Source organism: Andrena cerasifolii, chromosome 15 (assembly GCF_050908995.1).
Source record: "Andrena cerasifolii isolate SP2316 chromosome 15, iyAndCera1_principal, whole genome shotgun sequence".
NCBI lineage: Eukaryota > Metazoa > Arthropoda > Insecta > Hymenoptera > Andrenidae > Andrena > Andrena cerasifolii.
In genome coordinates this window covers 9,305,952-9,323,427 of record NC_135132.1, presented here as the reverse complement: position 1 = coordinate 9,323,427, position 17,476 = coordinate 9,305,952, and the positions used below count along the sequence as shown (strand labels likewise).

General features: G+C 42.8%; 1 protein-coding gene across 1 annotated transcript in view; it reads right to left on the bottom strand.

Moving 5' to 3' along the window:
• The window catches only part of LOC143376765 (solute carrier family 7 member 14), a 48,312-nt gene that overhangs the window by 27,814 nt on the left and 3,022 nt on the right, over positions 1-17,476 (bottom strand). The window contains exons 2-3 of the mRNA XM_076827408.1: positions 2,543-2,694; positions 919-1,072 (exon numbers count right to left, since the gene is read on the bottom strand). Coding sequence (XP_076683523.1) covers positions 919-1,072; positions 2,543-2,689 — 301 coding nt within the window. The 5' untranslated portion in view covers positions 2,690-2,694. The remainder of the gene's footprint in view (positions 1-918; positions 1,073-2,542; positions 2,695-17,476) is intronic.

Genomic DNA, 17,476 nt, shown 5'->3' with positions numbered 1-17,476 from the left:
AGAACAGGTCCGCGTATAATCCGCCACTCAAGAATACCATAAAACTGTCCCTACTCTGCTAAACAGAAGAACGCGAATCTCCAACAACAACCACACTTATTTTTCAAACTCCCAATAATCTTTCCAAGTAGTACGACCCAAGATATTTCAGACGTAGTTAAAAATAAAAAGCCTAGTAGCTGCTGTGTCTCATATGATTAGAAATAAACGACTTTATAGTTTTAATTTACAGGTGTAATGTTTAAATAATTAAGTGTGATACTCAGTTATTTTAATATTAAAAAAATTATCATTTTTCAAAGAGGATGAGTTTGTCGGTGACATAAAAGAAAAATTCAATGCTCCCTTTATTTTTTTTTTAAAAAAAAAGCCACCCTCCCTACTTCGTCGACTCCATTTTCCTAAGGCGCGCGTACATAGCGCGTCTGCTTCCAGCGCGAGCGCTTTAAATTCCCGTAAGCAGAAAAGAATTGGATTCCACGATGTTTCACAACGTCTGAACCGTTCCTGACAGCCTGTCCGACACTACCGCCATGCAACCCCTGTAAATCTAATCCGACAGCGTTACGCGCACCCCCAGTAGGGCGGAGGAGGTAAATTCTCTTCAGAATATTTGCTGAGGGTGGAAAAGAAGGAAATGTCTCTTCCCTTACATTTTATCCACCAGCAACCCTTAAGAACACGTTACTGTCGAGGAATTCTCCTTCCACCTTTAAATTTTTCTATTAAATTACAATTTTGTGGTGGGAGGTAAAGGAGGTGGGGAATTCTGGTGTTTCAACCCTTAAGAACACGTTACTGTCGAATAATTCTCTTTCAGCTTTAAAAATTTTCTGTTAATGTGGAATTTTTTGTGATATCTTTCGAAGGTGGAAAGTTCTATTATAGTCTTAAGGGGAATGTCGAAGGTAGACTTACCAGAAAAAATGGAAGCAATAGCCGCAATAATGAACGAGAAGACGACCCCTGGACCAGCGACGCTGCGCGCCACCATCCCCGCGACCAGGTACATCCCTGTCCCTACGCAGGAGCCAACCCCCAAGGAGGTGAGGTCCAGAGTCGTCAGGCACTTCTGTGGAACAGAAAAAAAAACAATGTAACACGGAAATAAAGCTTCTTAAAACTGTTGGAATATGTTGAACTTTGAATTTTTCTACTTTTTCAATTACTAAATATGATTAGAGAACTTCCAATTTTGTCGTGAATGGTTGTTGGAAGAGGAGACACGTATGTGGATTAATTTTGTAAGCTGTAGAAATTTTAATTCGTCAATTTTATATTCATTAAATCTATTCTAATTTCCAATATCCTTAAATCTCTTTAAACAACGTTTCGAATAAAAACTCCACCTCTTGAAAGTAAAAATAGCATCCCATCATAATTTAAGCGTAACAAAGCGGGTCCAAAACTACCCCAAACCAACCCCAATTCCACCCCTCGAAAACAAAAGCACTGTACCATCTCCAAACTATAACTTCAACACAAAGAACTACCCTTAAAGTAACCCAAACCTACCTCCACCCCCCCCCAAAAAAAAACACAGTATCATTTCGAAACAAACTCAATATAAGCACAAAAAACCTACCCCCTGATAACTAAAACCGTTCTCTAAGCACCGTGCACAGCTCGATTGAATGCAACAAAAAGGTTCCGACTTGTCTCGATGCAAGGAATCGCCAGCATCGATGCATAGTCGATATTTCCGCGAAATTACGAATAAACTTCCCCCGCCTGTCGAGGAAACAATAGTCACCGCTAACGGGAACACCGGCCACCCCCTATCCCCCTGAACATCTCCAATAAGCCCCCTCCCCTATCTCAATTCACTGATATCACGGTTGAAACGCGCGACTAGATATTCCTGAAAGGTCTGATCGAGCATTAGGGGTGCATTCAGGGTGTGTTTATCGAAAAAGTGCAACGATCGAAGGGAGAACTTCTTTAAACGTGCATAAGTGTTGGACAATGGAAAATAATCTGCTAATAATTGAATATGATTTTTTAAATTTCCGTGGTGGCAAAGGGGGATGAATTTGAAAATAATTAAGGGGGGGTGGATTTAAATCAAACAAAGGACATACTGTTAAAAAGAATGTAATTAAAGAACTTAATCGTCCATTAAATTATGAAGACTGATCCAAAAAGGGGGTAGCCTTTGAGAGCATCCCAAGACGATCCTAAGGGGTTGAAAAATTCTGTTAAAAATAACCCAGGATGCTCGTACACTTGTTAGACATCTCCCCTCGAGGGATCCAAAATAGGAAAGGAAGACCTCGAGACGTAAGAAAGTTGGTATCGAACATCCTTGGCTCGGGAGGGTGGCGATTCAACCACCCTTTCTTTTGAAATAAAAATAACTAACAGCGCGGAAAGTGCTCTCTAATCTTGAATGCGAGAGCATGGATGAATTTAGCGTGGGAAGAGATCCCCTCGTTGGGGATGATTCGATTGATTCTATGTAGTTTGATTTAATGAACCACTTTAAAGGGGAGTGGAGGTAAGGGTGTCTTTTTTGGGAAGAACTTTTTAGGAACATGCTTGCCTGTAATTTCTGCTTGGAGTCGGTCGGGTGCAGAGGCTCGGGGCCAGCTTTCCTCTGGTCACCCTGAAGACTGTCCACATTCTTCGTTCGTATGAACTTGCTGAAGAGCTTCAGGCCCTTCTCTCGGCCCATCAGTTCCAGCTTCATTGTTCCTGGAAACAAAAGGGGTTGAATGTTAATAGGGGACTGGGAATTGGGCGGTTTCTTGAAATAACATTTTTCTAAAATTAATATTCGGCTTTTCAAGTATTTGGGGTGAGATGAACTCCAGTGTTTCACTTTACTTTGCTCTTCAATTTTCGATTTCTCAACTGTTTGGAGCTAGGTATTTGAAGTAATATTTTTTAAAAATTATTTTTCGATTTTTCAAGTAGCTGGGTGTACTTCATCTGTTTCAGTTTACTTTGCTCTTCGATTTTCGATTTCTCAAGAATTTGGGATGGGGTCTAATTTTAATGGAAACTCATTTTTAAGTATTGGAGTTAAGGGCGAGGAGCATAAGTTATACTTCAGGGGAAAGGATCTTAGACTAAGACGGAAGTAAAGAAGCGGGGGGGAGAATGTGAGTGGAGAAAATGACGCAGGAAGCGCGGCAGTAGGGGAGAACAAATGGATCTCAGGGAGGAAGGATTATGCAAGTATGTAAATAGCGAGGATAATCGGTCGAGGAAAGTAGTGTCCTGAAAAGCACTCGCAGCATCTCTAAAATAAATAATTCAGCAGACAAAACTGGCCCGCGCTTGCTAAATGCTTCTGAAAATGCAGCTTAATGGATCCCTGAATATTGTCTGTTCAATTATGGACTCGTACTACTTGCCCAACGCTGAAGCACCCATAATTAACAACGATCACAACATTAAACTTTCAAGAAAGAAAAGAAAAGTGTCCTCTACAATTCCTACTGAAAAATTGAGTCTGCTTCGTGAATTTCTTGTGATTTGTGACTTGTGAATTTCTTGTGACTTGTGAATTTCTTGTGACTTGTGAATTTCTTGTGACTTGTGAATTTCTTGTGACTTGTGAATTTCTTGTGACTTGTGAATTTCTTGTGACTTGTGAATTTCTTATACCCCATAGTTATTCCAAAACACTTCACAAATTCCATCATTCCAATTCCACCAAAATCCAGCACACAAGCAGAATTTCAAAACCCCTCATCACAAAGTCGAAACCAACCCAAAAGGATCACAAAGAATCATCTTCCCTATTAAAACAAGCTTGCATAATTCACTTCAAGAAAGCAAAAAGGCACCAGAAAGCCCATAAGTTTCGAGACGAGAGGAGAGGGAGAAATCGACACTGGCTGGGGTTTTGTGATCAGAGAAATTCTTCGAACTACCCCGAAGAAGAGCCACGTACGTTCCCCTTGTCGAGGAAAGTCTAGAGCCAGGGAAAAAACGCTGCACTGCATACTGACGAGCCATTTTTGCGGCTCGTTACCGCATAATCAGAGGAATCACGTTCAGCCCCCGCGACAGGGGTGGGAACCACCCCGATTATTCCTCGCACGATCGTATTCCTATGCATAAACACACCGTGACCAGTCAGCTATGGAATTACAAACCCTCCCCAGAACACACCCCTCGTCAATATTTAAATACAATTTTAATTTTTATTGCGTTTCACAAGCAACCCCTAGCTCGGCGAAAAATCCACACGACAAAAAAAAACACCAACGCATGAAAAAGCACACACTGGAAGCTTTCGTTTAAAAAATAAGAAGAGAGATAACCGAAATTGGTGTATGAAAAATGCAGGAAAATTAAAAAATGTGAAGTGGTTGAGGGTATATGTTGGGGGAGGGGGTGGAGAAGGTCTATGGGAAATTTGCGAGACACGTGACTGGATTTCTAAGGGGCGAGGGTGGAGTAGTAAGCAGAGAAATAAGCATGACACTTTTGTGGAGAAATAGGGGTTGAAAAAGGGGACCTGCGAATGGCGGGAAATTTGAAATGCGTTTGTAGATGGTCGAGGAGTTGCCGGGGAAAAAATACACCTCCCTGGATCGCGCTTAACGCTATGCAAATTTCATTCGCCTCTGTACACTCCCCCGTTCGTCATTTTTTTCGCGACTGGGAATTCCACCCCCAACCCCCTGCCCCAGGAGTGCACCCTTGAAGTGACACAGAGAGGGATGCCAGTCGCGACAGTGGATGGGGTTAACTGGATCCCCTGGAGGAGATTCCAGCTTCAACCCCTTTCGGAGCGTGGCTGATCCCTGTGGAGACTCGAGGGGGTGGGTGTAACCCCCTTTCAGGGGTAAATGACGCGTGAAGGGTGAAAATTCGAATAAAGAAAATGCGAATGAAATTCTTGGTGAAATGTCACGCATGAAATATGTGCAGGGGCGGGGGGTTAAATGGACATTTATGGGGGTTGAAGGATCTTAATGAAACTTGGAAAATATATTTTCAATGAAATAATAAACATACTCGCGATGTGCAATGCATTCAGAAAAATATTTCCCTCGCATTTGTGTACTTTATATCAATTTTCTGTAAACTTGAAGTTGCAAATATAGCAAAATTTGGGTTTCGTGGAATTTTGAAGCGTCATAGCCACTTTTGAAGTCGACAAATTTTAAGGGGGATTGTAAATACGCAATATCGAGTCGTTTTCACGTCCGTTGGTAGTACTTGAATAGAGGACAGGTGCCTGACAAACAACCCCTATGTTACACACCCCCTTTTGTCTGCCTCCACGTGTTTAGAACCCACCCAGGCTTGAAAACATACAATTTCGAGGGTTGCGGATGCGAAAATTCAGACAGAATTTTACGCTCTTCTGCTGGGGCACGATAAGGGCTGGTAAAGGGGTGGAATTTACGACCAGAGGTGTATTTATTTATTTATGGGGCAATTGGTGTCCTGCGCACCCGCAGCGAGCGATAAACAGGGGAAGCCACTAAATTCACTTCCGGGCGAAGAAACGCGAGGCAGGGTACGCTCGGGTTGATACAAAATTCATTTTTGGTACGACGCAGAGGGTTGTTCTTCGAATTCTGTCGCCAATTTTGGAGAAATGTAATGATTGACTTTAGCGAAGTGAATTTTTGGTGACAGTTTAGCCGAAACACATAGATAAATAGCAGACAAAAATATCCAATGTATGTTTGTCGAACATCTCTAAGAAATTTCGAATAAAAAAATATAAAATTTGCAAAACTGACCAAAGTCAAAAACTAGAATTCCTCTGTTCGGTGACTAATTTGAAAGCACGTTGAAAGCAATGACTCCTGCATCAAATTTCGACCAAATCTGACATAAAAAAAACTTCCAAAAAAACCCATCTAACCGACATTACCCCCCACAAATTTCTCAATCAAAAAGCCATTCAACTTCCCCAAAACTCGAGCTAGAAACCAATCGGCCAAACAATTCCCCCAAACCAATCTCCCCATGCAAAAGTCAACCCGAATTCCCAAATCCACAACCCCCACCCCCTCAAAAAAAAATCACCCACCTCCCCCCACAATTTACCTACACCAAACACAATAAACATTCTCAAAGTTTGCACTCGGTTAACTAATAATTGGGAGCACAAACACGGACTGCACCGATCGCGGTCCCACCCTCTCTGTTTGCACCCGAAATTCTCCAGCGACGAGCAATGAACGAGGGATCGTTCGCAGAACGAACCAAACGGATGCTGTGCTTTCCGACTCGCCTAGGAATACTCCTCAGACAACAGATCTCGCATGTCGCGACTCGTTTAGCTGATCGACGATCTGAATTCCGATTCAGACCCAGTTTTTGCCTTTAATCCTGCCACCAGTATCGGTTATCCATTACGCGTTTAACGAGGTCGCCCCCTCCTGCAACCCCTTCCTCCCACGACAGCAAGAACGATATTGCTGGGTTAGAGTATGGATTTATTTGCAGCACGTTTCGCCTCGCTGCTTGTTTTTTCTTCCCACTCGTTGTTTTTCCAACGACCAGGCCGCGAAGCAGGCAAAAGTGCTATTTCGGTGGCAATTTTATTGGGCGGATTACTGGGTTTCTTTTTTATTTATTTATCGATTGCTCGGGCGTGTGGCGCGGCGTGTCGTCGATTTTTTCGGGGAGGTTTCAGACGATTTTTCCGAGTTTAGTGTTATTTTGTGGTTGAGGGGGGTGTTTTGGTTAGTTTGACGTGGTTTGAAGGGATTTTGCGGGGATTATTGAGGAAGATTGATGGGGTTTGAGTGTGGCGAAGGCGGGGGGATTGTTTGTGGCGAAATTGGCGGTTGAAGCGGGGAAGGGGTCAAAGTAGTGATGGGTTGGAGTCGGGAGGTGATCAAAGTAGTGATGGGTTGAAGTTGGACACTGATGAAGATAGTTTGCAGAGATCTGGTTACTCGAATGTTCGAAGTGGGTTTAAAGGAAAGGGAAAAATTGGAAGGGGGGAAATTTTGAGAGGAGAATTGGACAGATTCGTGGGGAGTATTGGTATTTTGCTATCTCCAATTTTCTGTGGAGTGAAGAAACTTGAAATCACTTTATTCAAACTCCACAAACAAAATTTAATTTTTAAAAAGAAAGTAACAGCAAAATGTGTGCACTCAAATAAATGGTGAACCCTGCACAAGGTTCTCAAAAGTCCCACAAATCTGAGAAAGAAAAGAAAAATTCTTTTTGGGTTCGGAAATCTTAGTAGAGAAGGCTGTGACTGGAAAAGGGACGAGGTGCAGCTTCGATCTAGGAACAGCGTCAAGAATCGCCAACAAATGTGTGAGACAAAGCGGAAAAAGGCGCAAAGTCGATTGTGTTGCCCCCGATTCAGGCCAGCGGGTCTAACGACAACGTGGGGAGGGAAGAAGAATGAGGTGGACCTGGCCGAATTCAATTAAATCGGACAAAAGGAAACTCGTCTTCGTGTCAGGAACAGCTGGAACGCTGGCACACCACCGTGCCCGTGAATTTATACCCCGACGAAGAAGGGCTCCACGCTGGTCTCTTGGCTCCTGGCCAACCCCTATTCGACTCGACCTTCGTTCCACCGTTTGGAAAACGGCCCGAACCCAGCAGCGTAGCGAATCGGGGGCGAGGAACTCCCGCGGACACTCGGTGATTCGAAATCTCCAATTTTCTTGCGAGCAAAAATTCGAAATCTCCAATTCTCTCATATGGAAAACTTCGAAATCTCCGATTCTTTTCGCGTGGAAAAATTTTCAAATTCTACTTCGAAAGATTCCCCCGAATATTATTAATTACATAATCCATTGGGAATTAATCGAAATCGCGAATTTTCTCGCGAGGAGAAACTCGCAATCTCGAATTTTCCTATCTCCAATTTTCTTGCGAGGAAAAACTCGAAATCTCCAATTCTCTCATATGGAAAACTTCGAGATCCCCGATTCTTTTCGCGTGGAAAAATTTTCAAATTCTACTTCGAACGATTCCCTCGAATATTATTAATTACATAATCCATTGGGAATTAATCGAAATCGCGAATTTTCTCGCGAGGAGAAACTCGCAATCTCGAATTTTCCTACCTCCAATTTTCCCGCGCGAAAAAATTTGAAGCCCCCAATTTTCTCGCGAGAAAAAATTTTCAAATTCCACTTTGAACGTGCGTCTCGACTGTAATTAATTATGAAATTGATTGGGAATGGTATATCACGTTGGTTTGCACAGGTTCCTATTACAGGAATGGGGATGTTGAATGGATTATTCATTTGTTGTCGGAATACACTGCTGGGATATATTTGTTGCTCGATGTTATTGTTTGTGCTTTGCTGGATAGAGGTGCTGGGTAAATGTTATTGGGCGATCGTTGGCTACACAGGTATTAGGGGCTCGATTTATCGGGCGAAATAAGCTGGATGGCAACCGTTTTGTCAATTATGGTGCTGGGAAAATTGGGCAGGATGATTGTAGTGGATTTGGGGGTTGTATCATGAATATTGCGCAGTTGGCGAGGAAGGGTTTGTTGACTCTTTCGGGGGCCAATTTGAGAAGGGGGAAACTTAGTGATTACTTTAAATTTTATGAACCCCTTTTTTGCTTTTTTTTTTAACTTTGAAAATTTTCGTAATTTTGTGCTAATTAGAGGTAAATTATTATTAATATTGCTTCTACTGTTACGAATATAATTACCATGATTATTATTATTCCTGCTAGTATTATTATTATCCCTACTGCTTATAATTACTATTGCGTCATATTTGCATCAGTGGATCTGCAAATGATATTGGCATTTTTTTTCTGCTGAATGCAAGCAAGACAAGATCTGTCGATTTTAATTATTCCAAGAGAGAAAAGAGTCTGAAGGGAAGCCTCGGTGCATGTTCGGGCTCCTTTGATACCGTGAACTCAGGCTCACGGACAGAAAGGGATCCCTATATCGAATTCTCGAGGCTCGAAGGTGGGTCATATCCTCCACGGATCAGGTGCACCGAAACCGGGTCAAAAGGGGACGAAATTAGACCGTCTGGTCCTTGGTGCTAAAAATATTGAACTGTGGGGGATGGTCAGCCGTAAAGCGAGTACTCTTTCTTCAAAAGAAAAGGAAGGAAAAATGGGAGAACGAGGTTTTTTACTTGTACGATTAAGTCTCAGAGAAGGAAATTGAAAATTATTAAAAACTCCCCTTCCTCGATTTCATTCACGATTTGCATTAATGTTAAGATTGAACTAGACCTCTGCGAATTTATTCGGGACACCCTTATCTACGGTGATCTATTATTGAGTTCCTATTCAAATTTATTAATACAGAAACTATTAAAAATTGCGTCACTGTGGCTGCATTTACTAGCAACTTGCTAATTAAATTATTAATTTCACAATAAATTTTTCAATCTACGACAGTATTTTCCCTCTCGCATAAAAGTCGAATGTAGCCCCGCAGTGAAAATAATTACAAATTAATTTCTGCCACCGGCATTAAAAAATTAAAATATGAAAGATGTGGCTTTAAGGGGTCATGCTCAGTCAGGAGGCCGAAAAAGGGTGGTCTTTGGAAATTTTTTACTCCAAAGCTATAACACATTTCTCAGAAAATCTTTTTTCCTTTTAAGGGTTGCATCTAGTACCGTGCATCGTATTTTTTTTATTTAAAAATATTTATCAGTAACTAAGTTATTGTCCATCACTCGAAGGTTCTCTAAAAAAAGGCTTCTGCGGCGACCACTGCTGCTCGAAAGTCGATCATCTAAAATAAAAAATTCAAAAGAATTTACTTATTATATTATATCATCTAGTATTTGAACGAAGGATTTTTTGAAAAATTGAAACTTTCACTTTAAACATCAGCCATCTTTAAAATACTAGATAATATAATATAATAAGTAAATTCTTTTGAATTTTGTATTTTAGACAATAACTTAGTTATTAATAAATATTTTTAAATAAAAAAAATACGATGCACGGTACTAGATGCAATCCTTAAAAGGAAAAAAGATTTTCTGCGAAATGTGTTATAGCTTTTGAGTAAAAAATTTCCAAAGACCACCCTTCTTTTCGGCCTCCTGACTGAGCATGACCCCTTAAATCAAAACACCAACGTAAACATTCGTTGCAGCGTGCACGCAGGAAGCGGCACCGAACGATCCGCCACGGCGGGGGAGGAAGAGAGAAAGAAAGGAAGAGAAACGACCCGGCGAGCCATCCAGGTCGCGCCCCCTTCAATTAAACGCGGCGGAATGGTAATTGCGCGACGTTTTCGAGGCTGTCAGCGTGAAACACGAGCGTGTGCAATGGAAGACGGTTTGCGTTCTGCGACCGTGTCGCGTGGAAAACGTTCCTCTCTCGAAACGTCAACGGGAGACGCGGCATCCAGGAGACGGGATCGCACCCAACCCGGACCCAACCAGCCGCGGCTGCAATTACCCTCGGCGAACGGCTGTTGTTGTTGTTGTCGCGACCCGCGGCTCGTTAGACCGCGTAACGCCTGTCGCACTCTAATCGTTTCTAATCGTTCAAAGCTTCGTCGTCACGGTCTTCCGCAGCTTGGTATACTTTTCCCAAGGGAAGCGTTGCGATGTGTCGTTGCTTCAGCGAACCGGGGGGTGGGAATTGTGGCAAAGGGGATGGAAATGGGAGGAATTGTAGTCGAGGGTGGTTTCTGGGAAATTGGGTTGAGGGACGAGTGTTCTTGGTACGTGAAAGGGAAATTGTGTTGTGGGGGTGGCTTTTGGGAAAGGAAATGGGGTTGAGGGGGTAGATTCTTCGGGGAGTGGAAGGGAAATAGGGTTGAGGGGGTAGATTTTTTGAAGAGCGAGACAGAAATGGGGTTGAGGATTGATTGCTTTTGGGAAATGGAAGGAAAATAGTGTTGGGGGGTGGATTTGGGAGGAATGAAAGGGAAATGGGGATGAGAGGGTGAATTTTTTGAAGAGCGAGACAGAAATGGGTTTGAGGATTGATTGCTTTTGGAAAATGGAAGGAAAATAGTGTTGAGGGGGTGGGTTTTTTGAAGAGTGGAAGGGAAATAGGGTTGAGGGGGTAGATTTTTTGAAGTGTGGAACGGAAATAGGGTTGAGGAGTCAGTGTTTTTGGGAAATGGAAGGAAAATAGTGTTGGGGGGGTGGATTTGGGAGGAATGAAAGGGAAATGGGGATGAGAGGGTGAATTTTTTGAAGAGCGAGACAGAAATGGGGTTGAGGATTGATTGCTTTTGGAAAATGGAAGGAAAATAGTGTTGAGGGGGTGGGTTTTTTGAAGAGTGGAAGGGAAACAGGGTTGAGGGGGTAGATTTTTTGAAGAGTGGAACGGAAATAAGGTTGAGGAGTCACTGTTTTTGGAAAATGGAAGGAAAATAGTGTTGGGGGTGGATTTGGGAGGAATGAAAGGGAGATGGGGATGAGAGGGTGAATTTTTAAAAAAACGAAACAGAAATGGGGTTGAAGATTAATTGCTTTCGGAAAATGGAAGGAAAATAGTGTTGAGGGGTTGGGTTTTTTGAAGAGTGGGTTTGAGGAGTGAAAGAGGAATTCGTGTTGTGGAGGTGAGTTTTTAGGGGCGTGACCTAGCCCACTGCACTCTTCAGAACCATCTCCCCAGTCACCCAAGCCATCCACCGCATCTCCAAACATTCCACCCCGTTCTCACCCATCACTTCAACTTATCCCCCCGGCCACCGCTTCATCCCACCCCAAAGCTCGCTTTCAGCCCCAATTAGTGACTGCAGCCTGCACATTTCGCTTGATTTTTCAATACCAATCTCCAGCAGCCATCCGCCTGGGCCAGGGGTAGATGGGAAAAAATCGGATCGAGTAGCCACCGGGGTGGCAGGACGGGGCATGAAGTCGCGGTACGTTCGCAGCGGGGCTAATGGCCCGCTTCCACTTATCTAACGAATGGATCGGGAGCACGAGGATGGGGCTGGTTCTCGTTTAGACTTTTCGTTAAGGGAGAGTTTTATCATCCATGGAGCGGCCTAGTTTCCACACCGTGTGCATGCGGAATAGCAATGAATCTCCAGCAAAATTGCTAATCGCGCTCGGCCAATCCTCCGGCGATTACGGGGCTGTTGCTCGGTCCTGCTATCCCCTTTGGTGCTTCAGTCGCCGCTGTTGGGGCGGCGAATCGATAGCAGGGAGGCTTCGCTTCTGTTTGTCCCATTATTAGGGGTAGCCTGCTTTCTTGGCAAACCTTGGAACGATGGGGGTGAAGTTTGCGTGGGATTGTTTGCGAGGCTTGAGGGTCGAGTCGATGGACTTGTTCCGTCCAGCTCGGGGTCAGTTTTTATAGTATTCCTTCCCAAGTTTAGATGATATAGCATCATCCTTGGGTCTTACGGTCTTCTATCTGGAGCTTGACCTTTAGTTTGGCGATCAGTGCCTCTTGAATGTCAGCTTCTGCTGCAACTTAGTACAGCCAGGAGGGAAGCTCGAGTTTGATATCTAGTTTAGAACTCGGTGAGGTCTGCGTGAGGCCCATACTAGGTCTAAGTTAATTTAATTTCATTAAGGATAATTTAACAATTTATTTAATTAGATAAAAAATTTAAATTTTAATAAAAATTTTAAAAAACAAATTGTACGTAGGTATAATGATAAAATTAGTAATTAATTTGGTAGATATATTTTAAAAATATAAATAAATTTAAGGGGCTCGGAAAATCTGTAATATGGCCTGAAGTAGATACTAGACCTAAAAGTAACATCCTCGAATCGAGATATAACGTAAAGACTCGTACCTCGACCCGAAGTTATAATTTCTAGTCAGAAAGTAAACGGAAGGTCAAGGGAAACGAACCAGAACGTCACTAATTCCTGTGCAGAATTGCACATTTGCAGTTGCTCAAACTGCGATTGGATTAATTTCAATCTAGATCGCGGGACTTTTGCAGGGACCGTGTGTTTGTTTGGCGGGCCAAGTTATCGCGGGGAATTATGAAGCGAGGTTTCCTGGATTTTACAGGGAACCGCGTAATAGCAGATGTTCCGAGGGATAATCTCCCTGGAACGTGCCCAAAGTCGCTGTGGAATCGGATCGAGCGTGAATTTTGCAGAGCCACGATGATATCGGCTGGTCATTTCCACCGGGGGCGTTTAATCCACGGTCAATTGATCGCAGCATTGCTGTGGACTTAACAAATTCACTTTTTATCGCCGCCCGCAGCGAGATACAGCGAACGCGCGCGTTAAAAGCAGCTAAATCGCGGGAAAGAAGCGTTGACAGTGAAAAATAAACGAATCCGACGACACCACGCGATTCCTCGTCCAAAAATCTCTCGAAAATGTAAAACAAATTTTCTTCCTACGAGCCTCCGTTTCCGAGATAATTGAGTTAGAATATGTGTGCTCGTCAGTTCGGGCATGTATCTTCAAACTCGGTTATCCCGAGAGCGGTGGGTCGCAGAAAAAAAATTCCCTTACGTTTTTGATGTATTTAGGATCACGTGGAAGCCACTTCCATCAGTGTTTTTGGGGAATTTTGTAATGGCAACATTATATCTGCGATTAATTGTAAAATACAGAGTACTGTTGTTAAAAAAAAGTACTAAACAAATGCAGACAAGTCAATGCCATAGAATTTCCAAATTCTGCTTGAATTAAATCGTAGTGGATATTCAAAATTGAGGTTAAGGATCTTCATTCACAGAAAGTTATAGGTTAAAATCCCTAGAAAAGGGCCCAGGACCTCGCCAACACCAACCAAAAAGGAAACCCTCCATTCTCTGTACTTGGAACAAAAATTTTCCCTTCACAAATGAATATTATCCACATTTTCAAGATAAAACTCTTCTATCTATCACTACGACGCAAAGAAGTCACCAGATAAAGGCTCCTCCTAGGGAATTATGCCCCTCCAAGCATAATTTGCAGTTAACCATCGGAGCGAGATCGATTTGGGGAGAATTAAGGAAATTTCTAAGGGAAAATGGCGCATTGTCGTTGACGAACGCGGCGCACGTGCGACTGCAGGCTCCGTCGACGACGAGGAGGCCTTACAACGTAACCCTGAACTCTGGTACATCGATCTACCGCAATGCAACGGGCAGAGGGCCTCCCCCAATGGGAAAGAAGCTACAAGAGCAAGAGTCCCCACGATTTAGGAAGATAAAGCTGTTTAATCCACGGCCATAGCAACCCTCCATCTTGATCCCCACGTTTGCTCTTTCAATCGCATCCTACAGACAGCTGCAGTTCATGTTCTAACGCAGAAACCTAACCAACCCCATCTACTTATGGGAAGCTGAACTTAAAAGTCAACGTGCGCTGAAAGTTTTGCATTAATTATTAAAACTACACCACTTGGAAGAAACACATTTTGTTAGCTCGTGAAGGATAGCAGACCGGATGTGTTCCTCGAAGGAATCGCACTTCCGGCGATGTTGCAATTGGAAACCATGTTAGGAGGTTAGGATCTCCTGCGAATTCTCCCTGCAATTTGCAGTGGATTATGTTAAGTAGGAAGGCAGTTATTAATTTGTTAATGAGAAGCTTCGGTGCTTGGCTCTTCTGTCAGCGCCATCTCGTGGTTACTAGGGGAAACATGGCTGTGGGAATTAAGGTATTCTTTTGTTCTATGGGGGAATAATTCCTCTCGAGTGAAATGTAGTTAGTGGCTTTCGCTGAAATTAGAAAGTAACTAGGGAAGCCGATGGTGTAAATAGTTTAATTGCAGTTGAACGGAGCGGTGTACAGGTGGTAAGAAGAAGTTGTCCGCGAGTTCCGTTGGGGGTAATAAATAAAGGAAGTTCTGAAGGAAGGCAAGCGATTAAAAGACAGCAGCAGCTCAATGGACGGTGAAACTACCGTTTTCCTCGTTTCCTGCGATTTTTCCCCTGGAAAACTGTGGCAAAGTTGTTGGAACTTCTGTGCGTTCCACCGAGCGAACCCTCCGCCGCGTTCTAATGGGTCGATTCTTTAAAGATGCGAGTTAAATTCAATATCTGATGGAAGTTCCGGGAGACGATACTTGGTGGATATTGCTATATCCTCGAGGAGAAATTGTTTTCGCGGTGTTAGCTTTTAATCTGCGTAATAGTTTGAGGATGCATTGAGATCAGAAAGTATGGAGGTTAATTTAAGCGTGTTCGGCGATTTTTTTTTTTGAGGTTATGGAGTCAGTGTTTTTATTGGAAAGAAGACTTAACCTCTTTTTGTGGTGAATGTAAATGGATTTATGAATAAATGGCAGGTGAATGCTGGGGAAACATGCTAGGAAATACTTGGAACATTAATTTCACATTCATGGGTAGCGAAGTTGTTCTACAGTTGAATATTGAATTATTAAAGCAATTAGTTCCTACTTCTGTGACCACTTAAAATAGACGAAGAATCGACTATCTTCATTCACGAATTAAAACCAATTTCTGAACGAATGACCACTTAAAACTTAGAACGATATTAATTACACCCCACCCCCCTCCCCAGAAGACATATATGTAAACATTCCACAGTAATCTAAACATCGATTAAAACACACTATTCCCATTACTTGCTACATTTAAGGAAGCAACTTGATCATCCAATCTCTACCAATAAGTCGATTGAAAAACAAATACCCTGGCACCAATTTCCCGCGCAAGTAGCATACCAACCTGCAAATGAAATTGGATTATTTTAATAATTTACATCGCAGAGGAGTGGGAGGGTGGAGGGCTGGCTCAGAGCAGGAGAGAATGGTATTATAATTCAATGGAATGTAATTAATTAACAGATCCTCGTGGAGCAGAAACGGGCGCGCGCGGCCGAGGCGCCAAACAAGTGTGAATAACCCAGCGATACGGCGGAAAATGTTTTGCATTGTTCGTGGCACGGGGGAGGAATAATTGCTGGGACTTCAGGGGCCGTGTAATTAACGGAAATAATTTGCTGGGCGACGAATAGCGGCGCGATAACGGAGCGATAAGTCGACGGGGGTGGAGTTGTTTCATTACGTCCGCGACAATGGGGCTGGGAGTTTTGATCGAAATGTAGAGCCAACCGGGATCTGATTGATATTTTAAAGTAGAGCTAAGTTAGATGAGGTTTTGGGTTAGGTTAGACTTAACTGAAATTTAATGCGGAATTGAGTTAGACTTGTTTGAAATATTTTGGGAGGGGGGGAATTGTTAGGAGTATAGGACGGCATTTGTTCAGACATAGAAGTAGTATAGACCTAAGTTAAATATAACGTGTGTCTAATATAGAACTAACTTAGAGCTGAGTGGAAACTTAATTAGATTTAACTTGGAGGTATATAAAAAGTGCTATGAAGTATTTAAAATTGCGGCTACCTATTTGCAATATTTTTAAATATTTTGAAGGTTCAGTAGTGGTACACTAGGGCAGCTAGTGGAGTTCTTAAATTTCTACAGGTTTACTCAGTTCTTGCTGTGGGAAAGTCTGGACTTTTGGATTGTTTTGCTGGCCAGTGGTCGAGTTCAAGGTAAACCCATTTCCACCCCTTCCCAAAGCAACCCCTAAATCCACCGATTCAATTAGAACAAGTCTAACGCGGTCTTGTGTGAATTGCAGCCTCCCAGCAAGCTTAACAAGGTTCCTTGGTTTTCGTTCTTAAAAAGAAACCAGTTGGTAAGCGGGTCAAGTACGAGTTCGTGCGTCTGACCGCGCGCTTGCCTATTCCACTTTGAGCCTGAATTAAACGTGCTTGTTCGCTGGAACACGAGCAACATCAAGTGGAGAGTAGTGTAAACATCCAGGCCCGACTGATTTGGCCATAGTCTATCGATAAATCTCAATCACGCGCAATAAGAAAGTCGAGGATGACTAATTTGCAAGATAGATGCGACTGCGGCTGGTTCGATGAAAGTAGTGATGGGTTCGAACGCACCACGAGCATTTTTGTTTGAACCGTAGTATTTTCTTTTGTATTTTCCTAAATATTCAAGGCTGTTATTACTTGAAGGATTGATTAACATCACTTAAAGATACCAAATTATTTGTACAATAATTCAAAATTGCACCATCTACGATTTATTTTTTTTCTTTCGTTTATAAGCATATCGAATAAAAAACGAGCACTCCAGATCACGGGAGAGTGCTAATGGGTCGGGAATTCGAAACTCTTCCCAAAATTCGAGGAACATCTAACGAGGCCACGAGTCGCATACGTGCATATCCTAAATTGAGCTCGTTAAACGAATTAATTAACGTCGGACGACGCTTTCTAGCAGAGCAGCCGAACAGCTGGCGTAACTATCGCTCCGGAAACAAGATGTGGAACGAAACTTTTGTAATTATTCCTTTTTTTTTTTGGACTCAAATTTGAATTCGAAACGAGTCTTTTGAGCCTCGAGTGGTCGTTACAGAAATATCGGCGCGTCGCTCTGTGTCTCTGATACGATATAATCAAGCAAGCCGTTTGATAGCGTCGCAAAAAAAAAACAAAAAAAAAATTGAGGAAAATAGCGAAGCATTCCAGTGTCGCTGCATGAATATCAATGGGCAGGACGTGCAACCGGAAGAATCGCGTGCTCTGTCTACACTGCCAGCCAAAAGTATGCGAATTTCAATGGGGGCGCGGAGCATTGGTCTAGCGAGCTCTAAAAAAAGCCCGA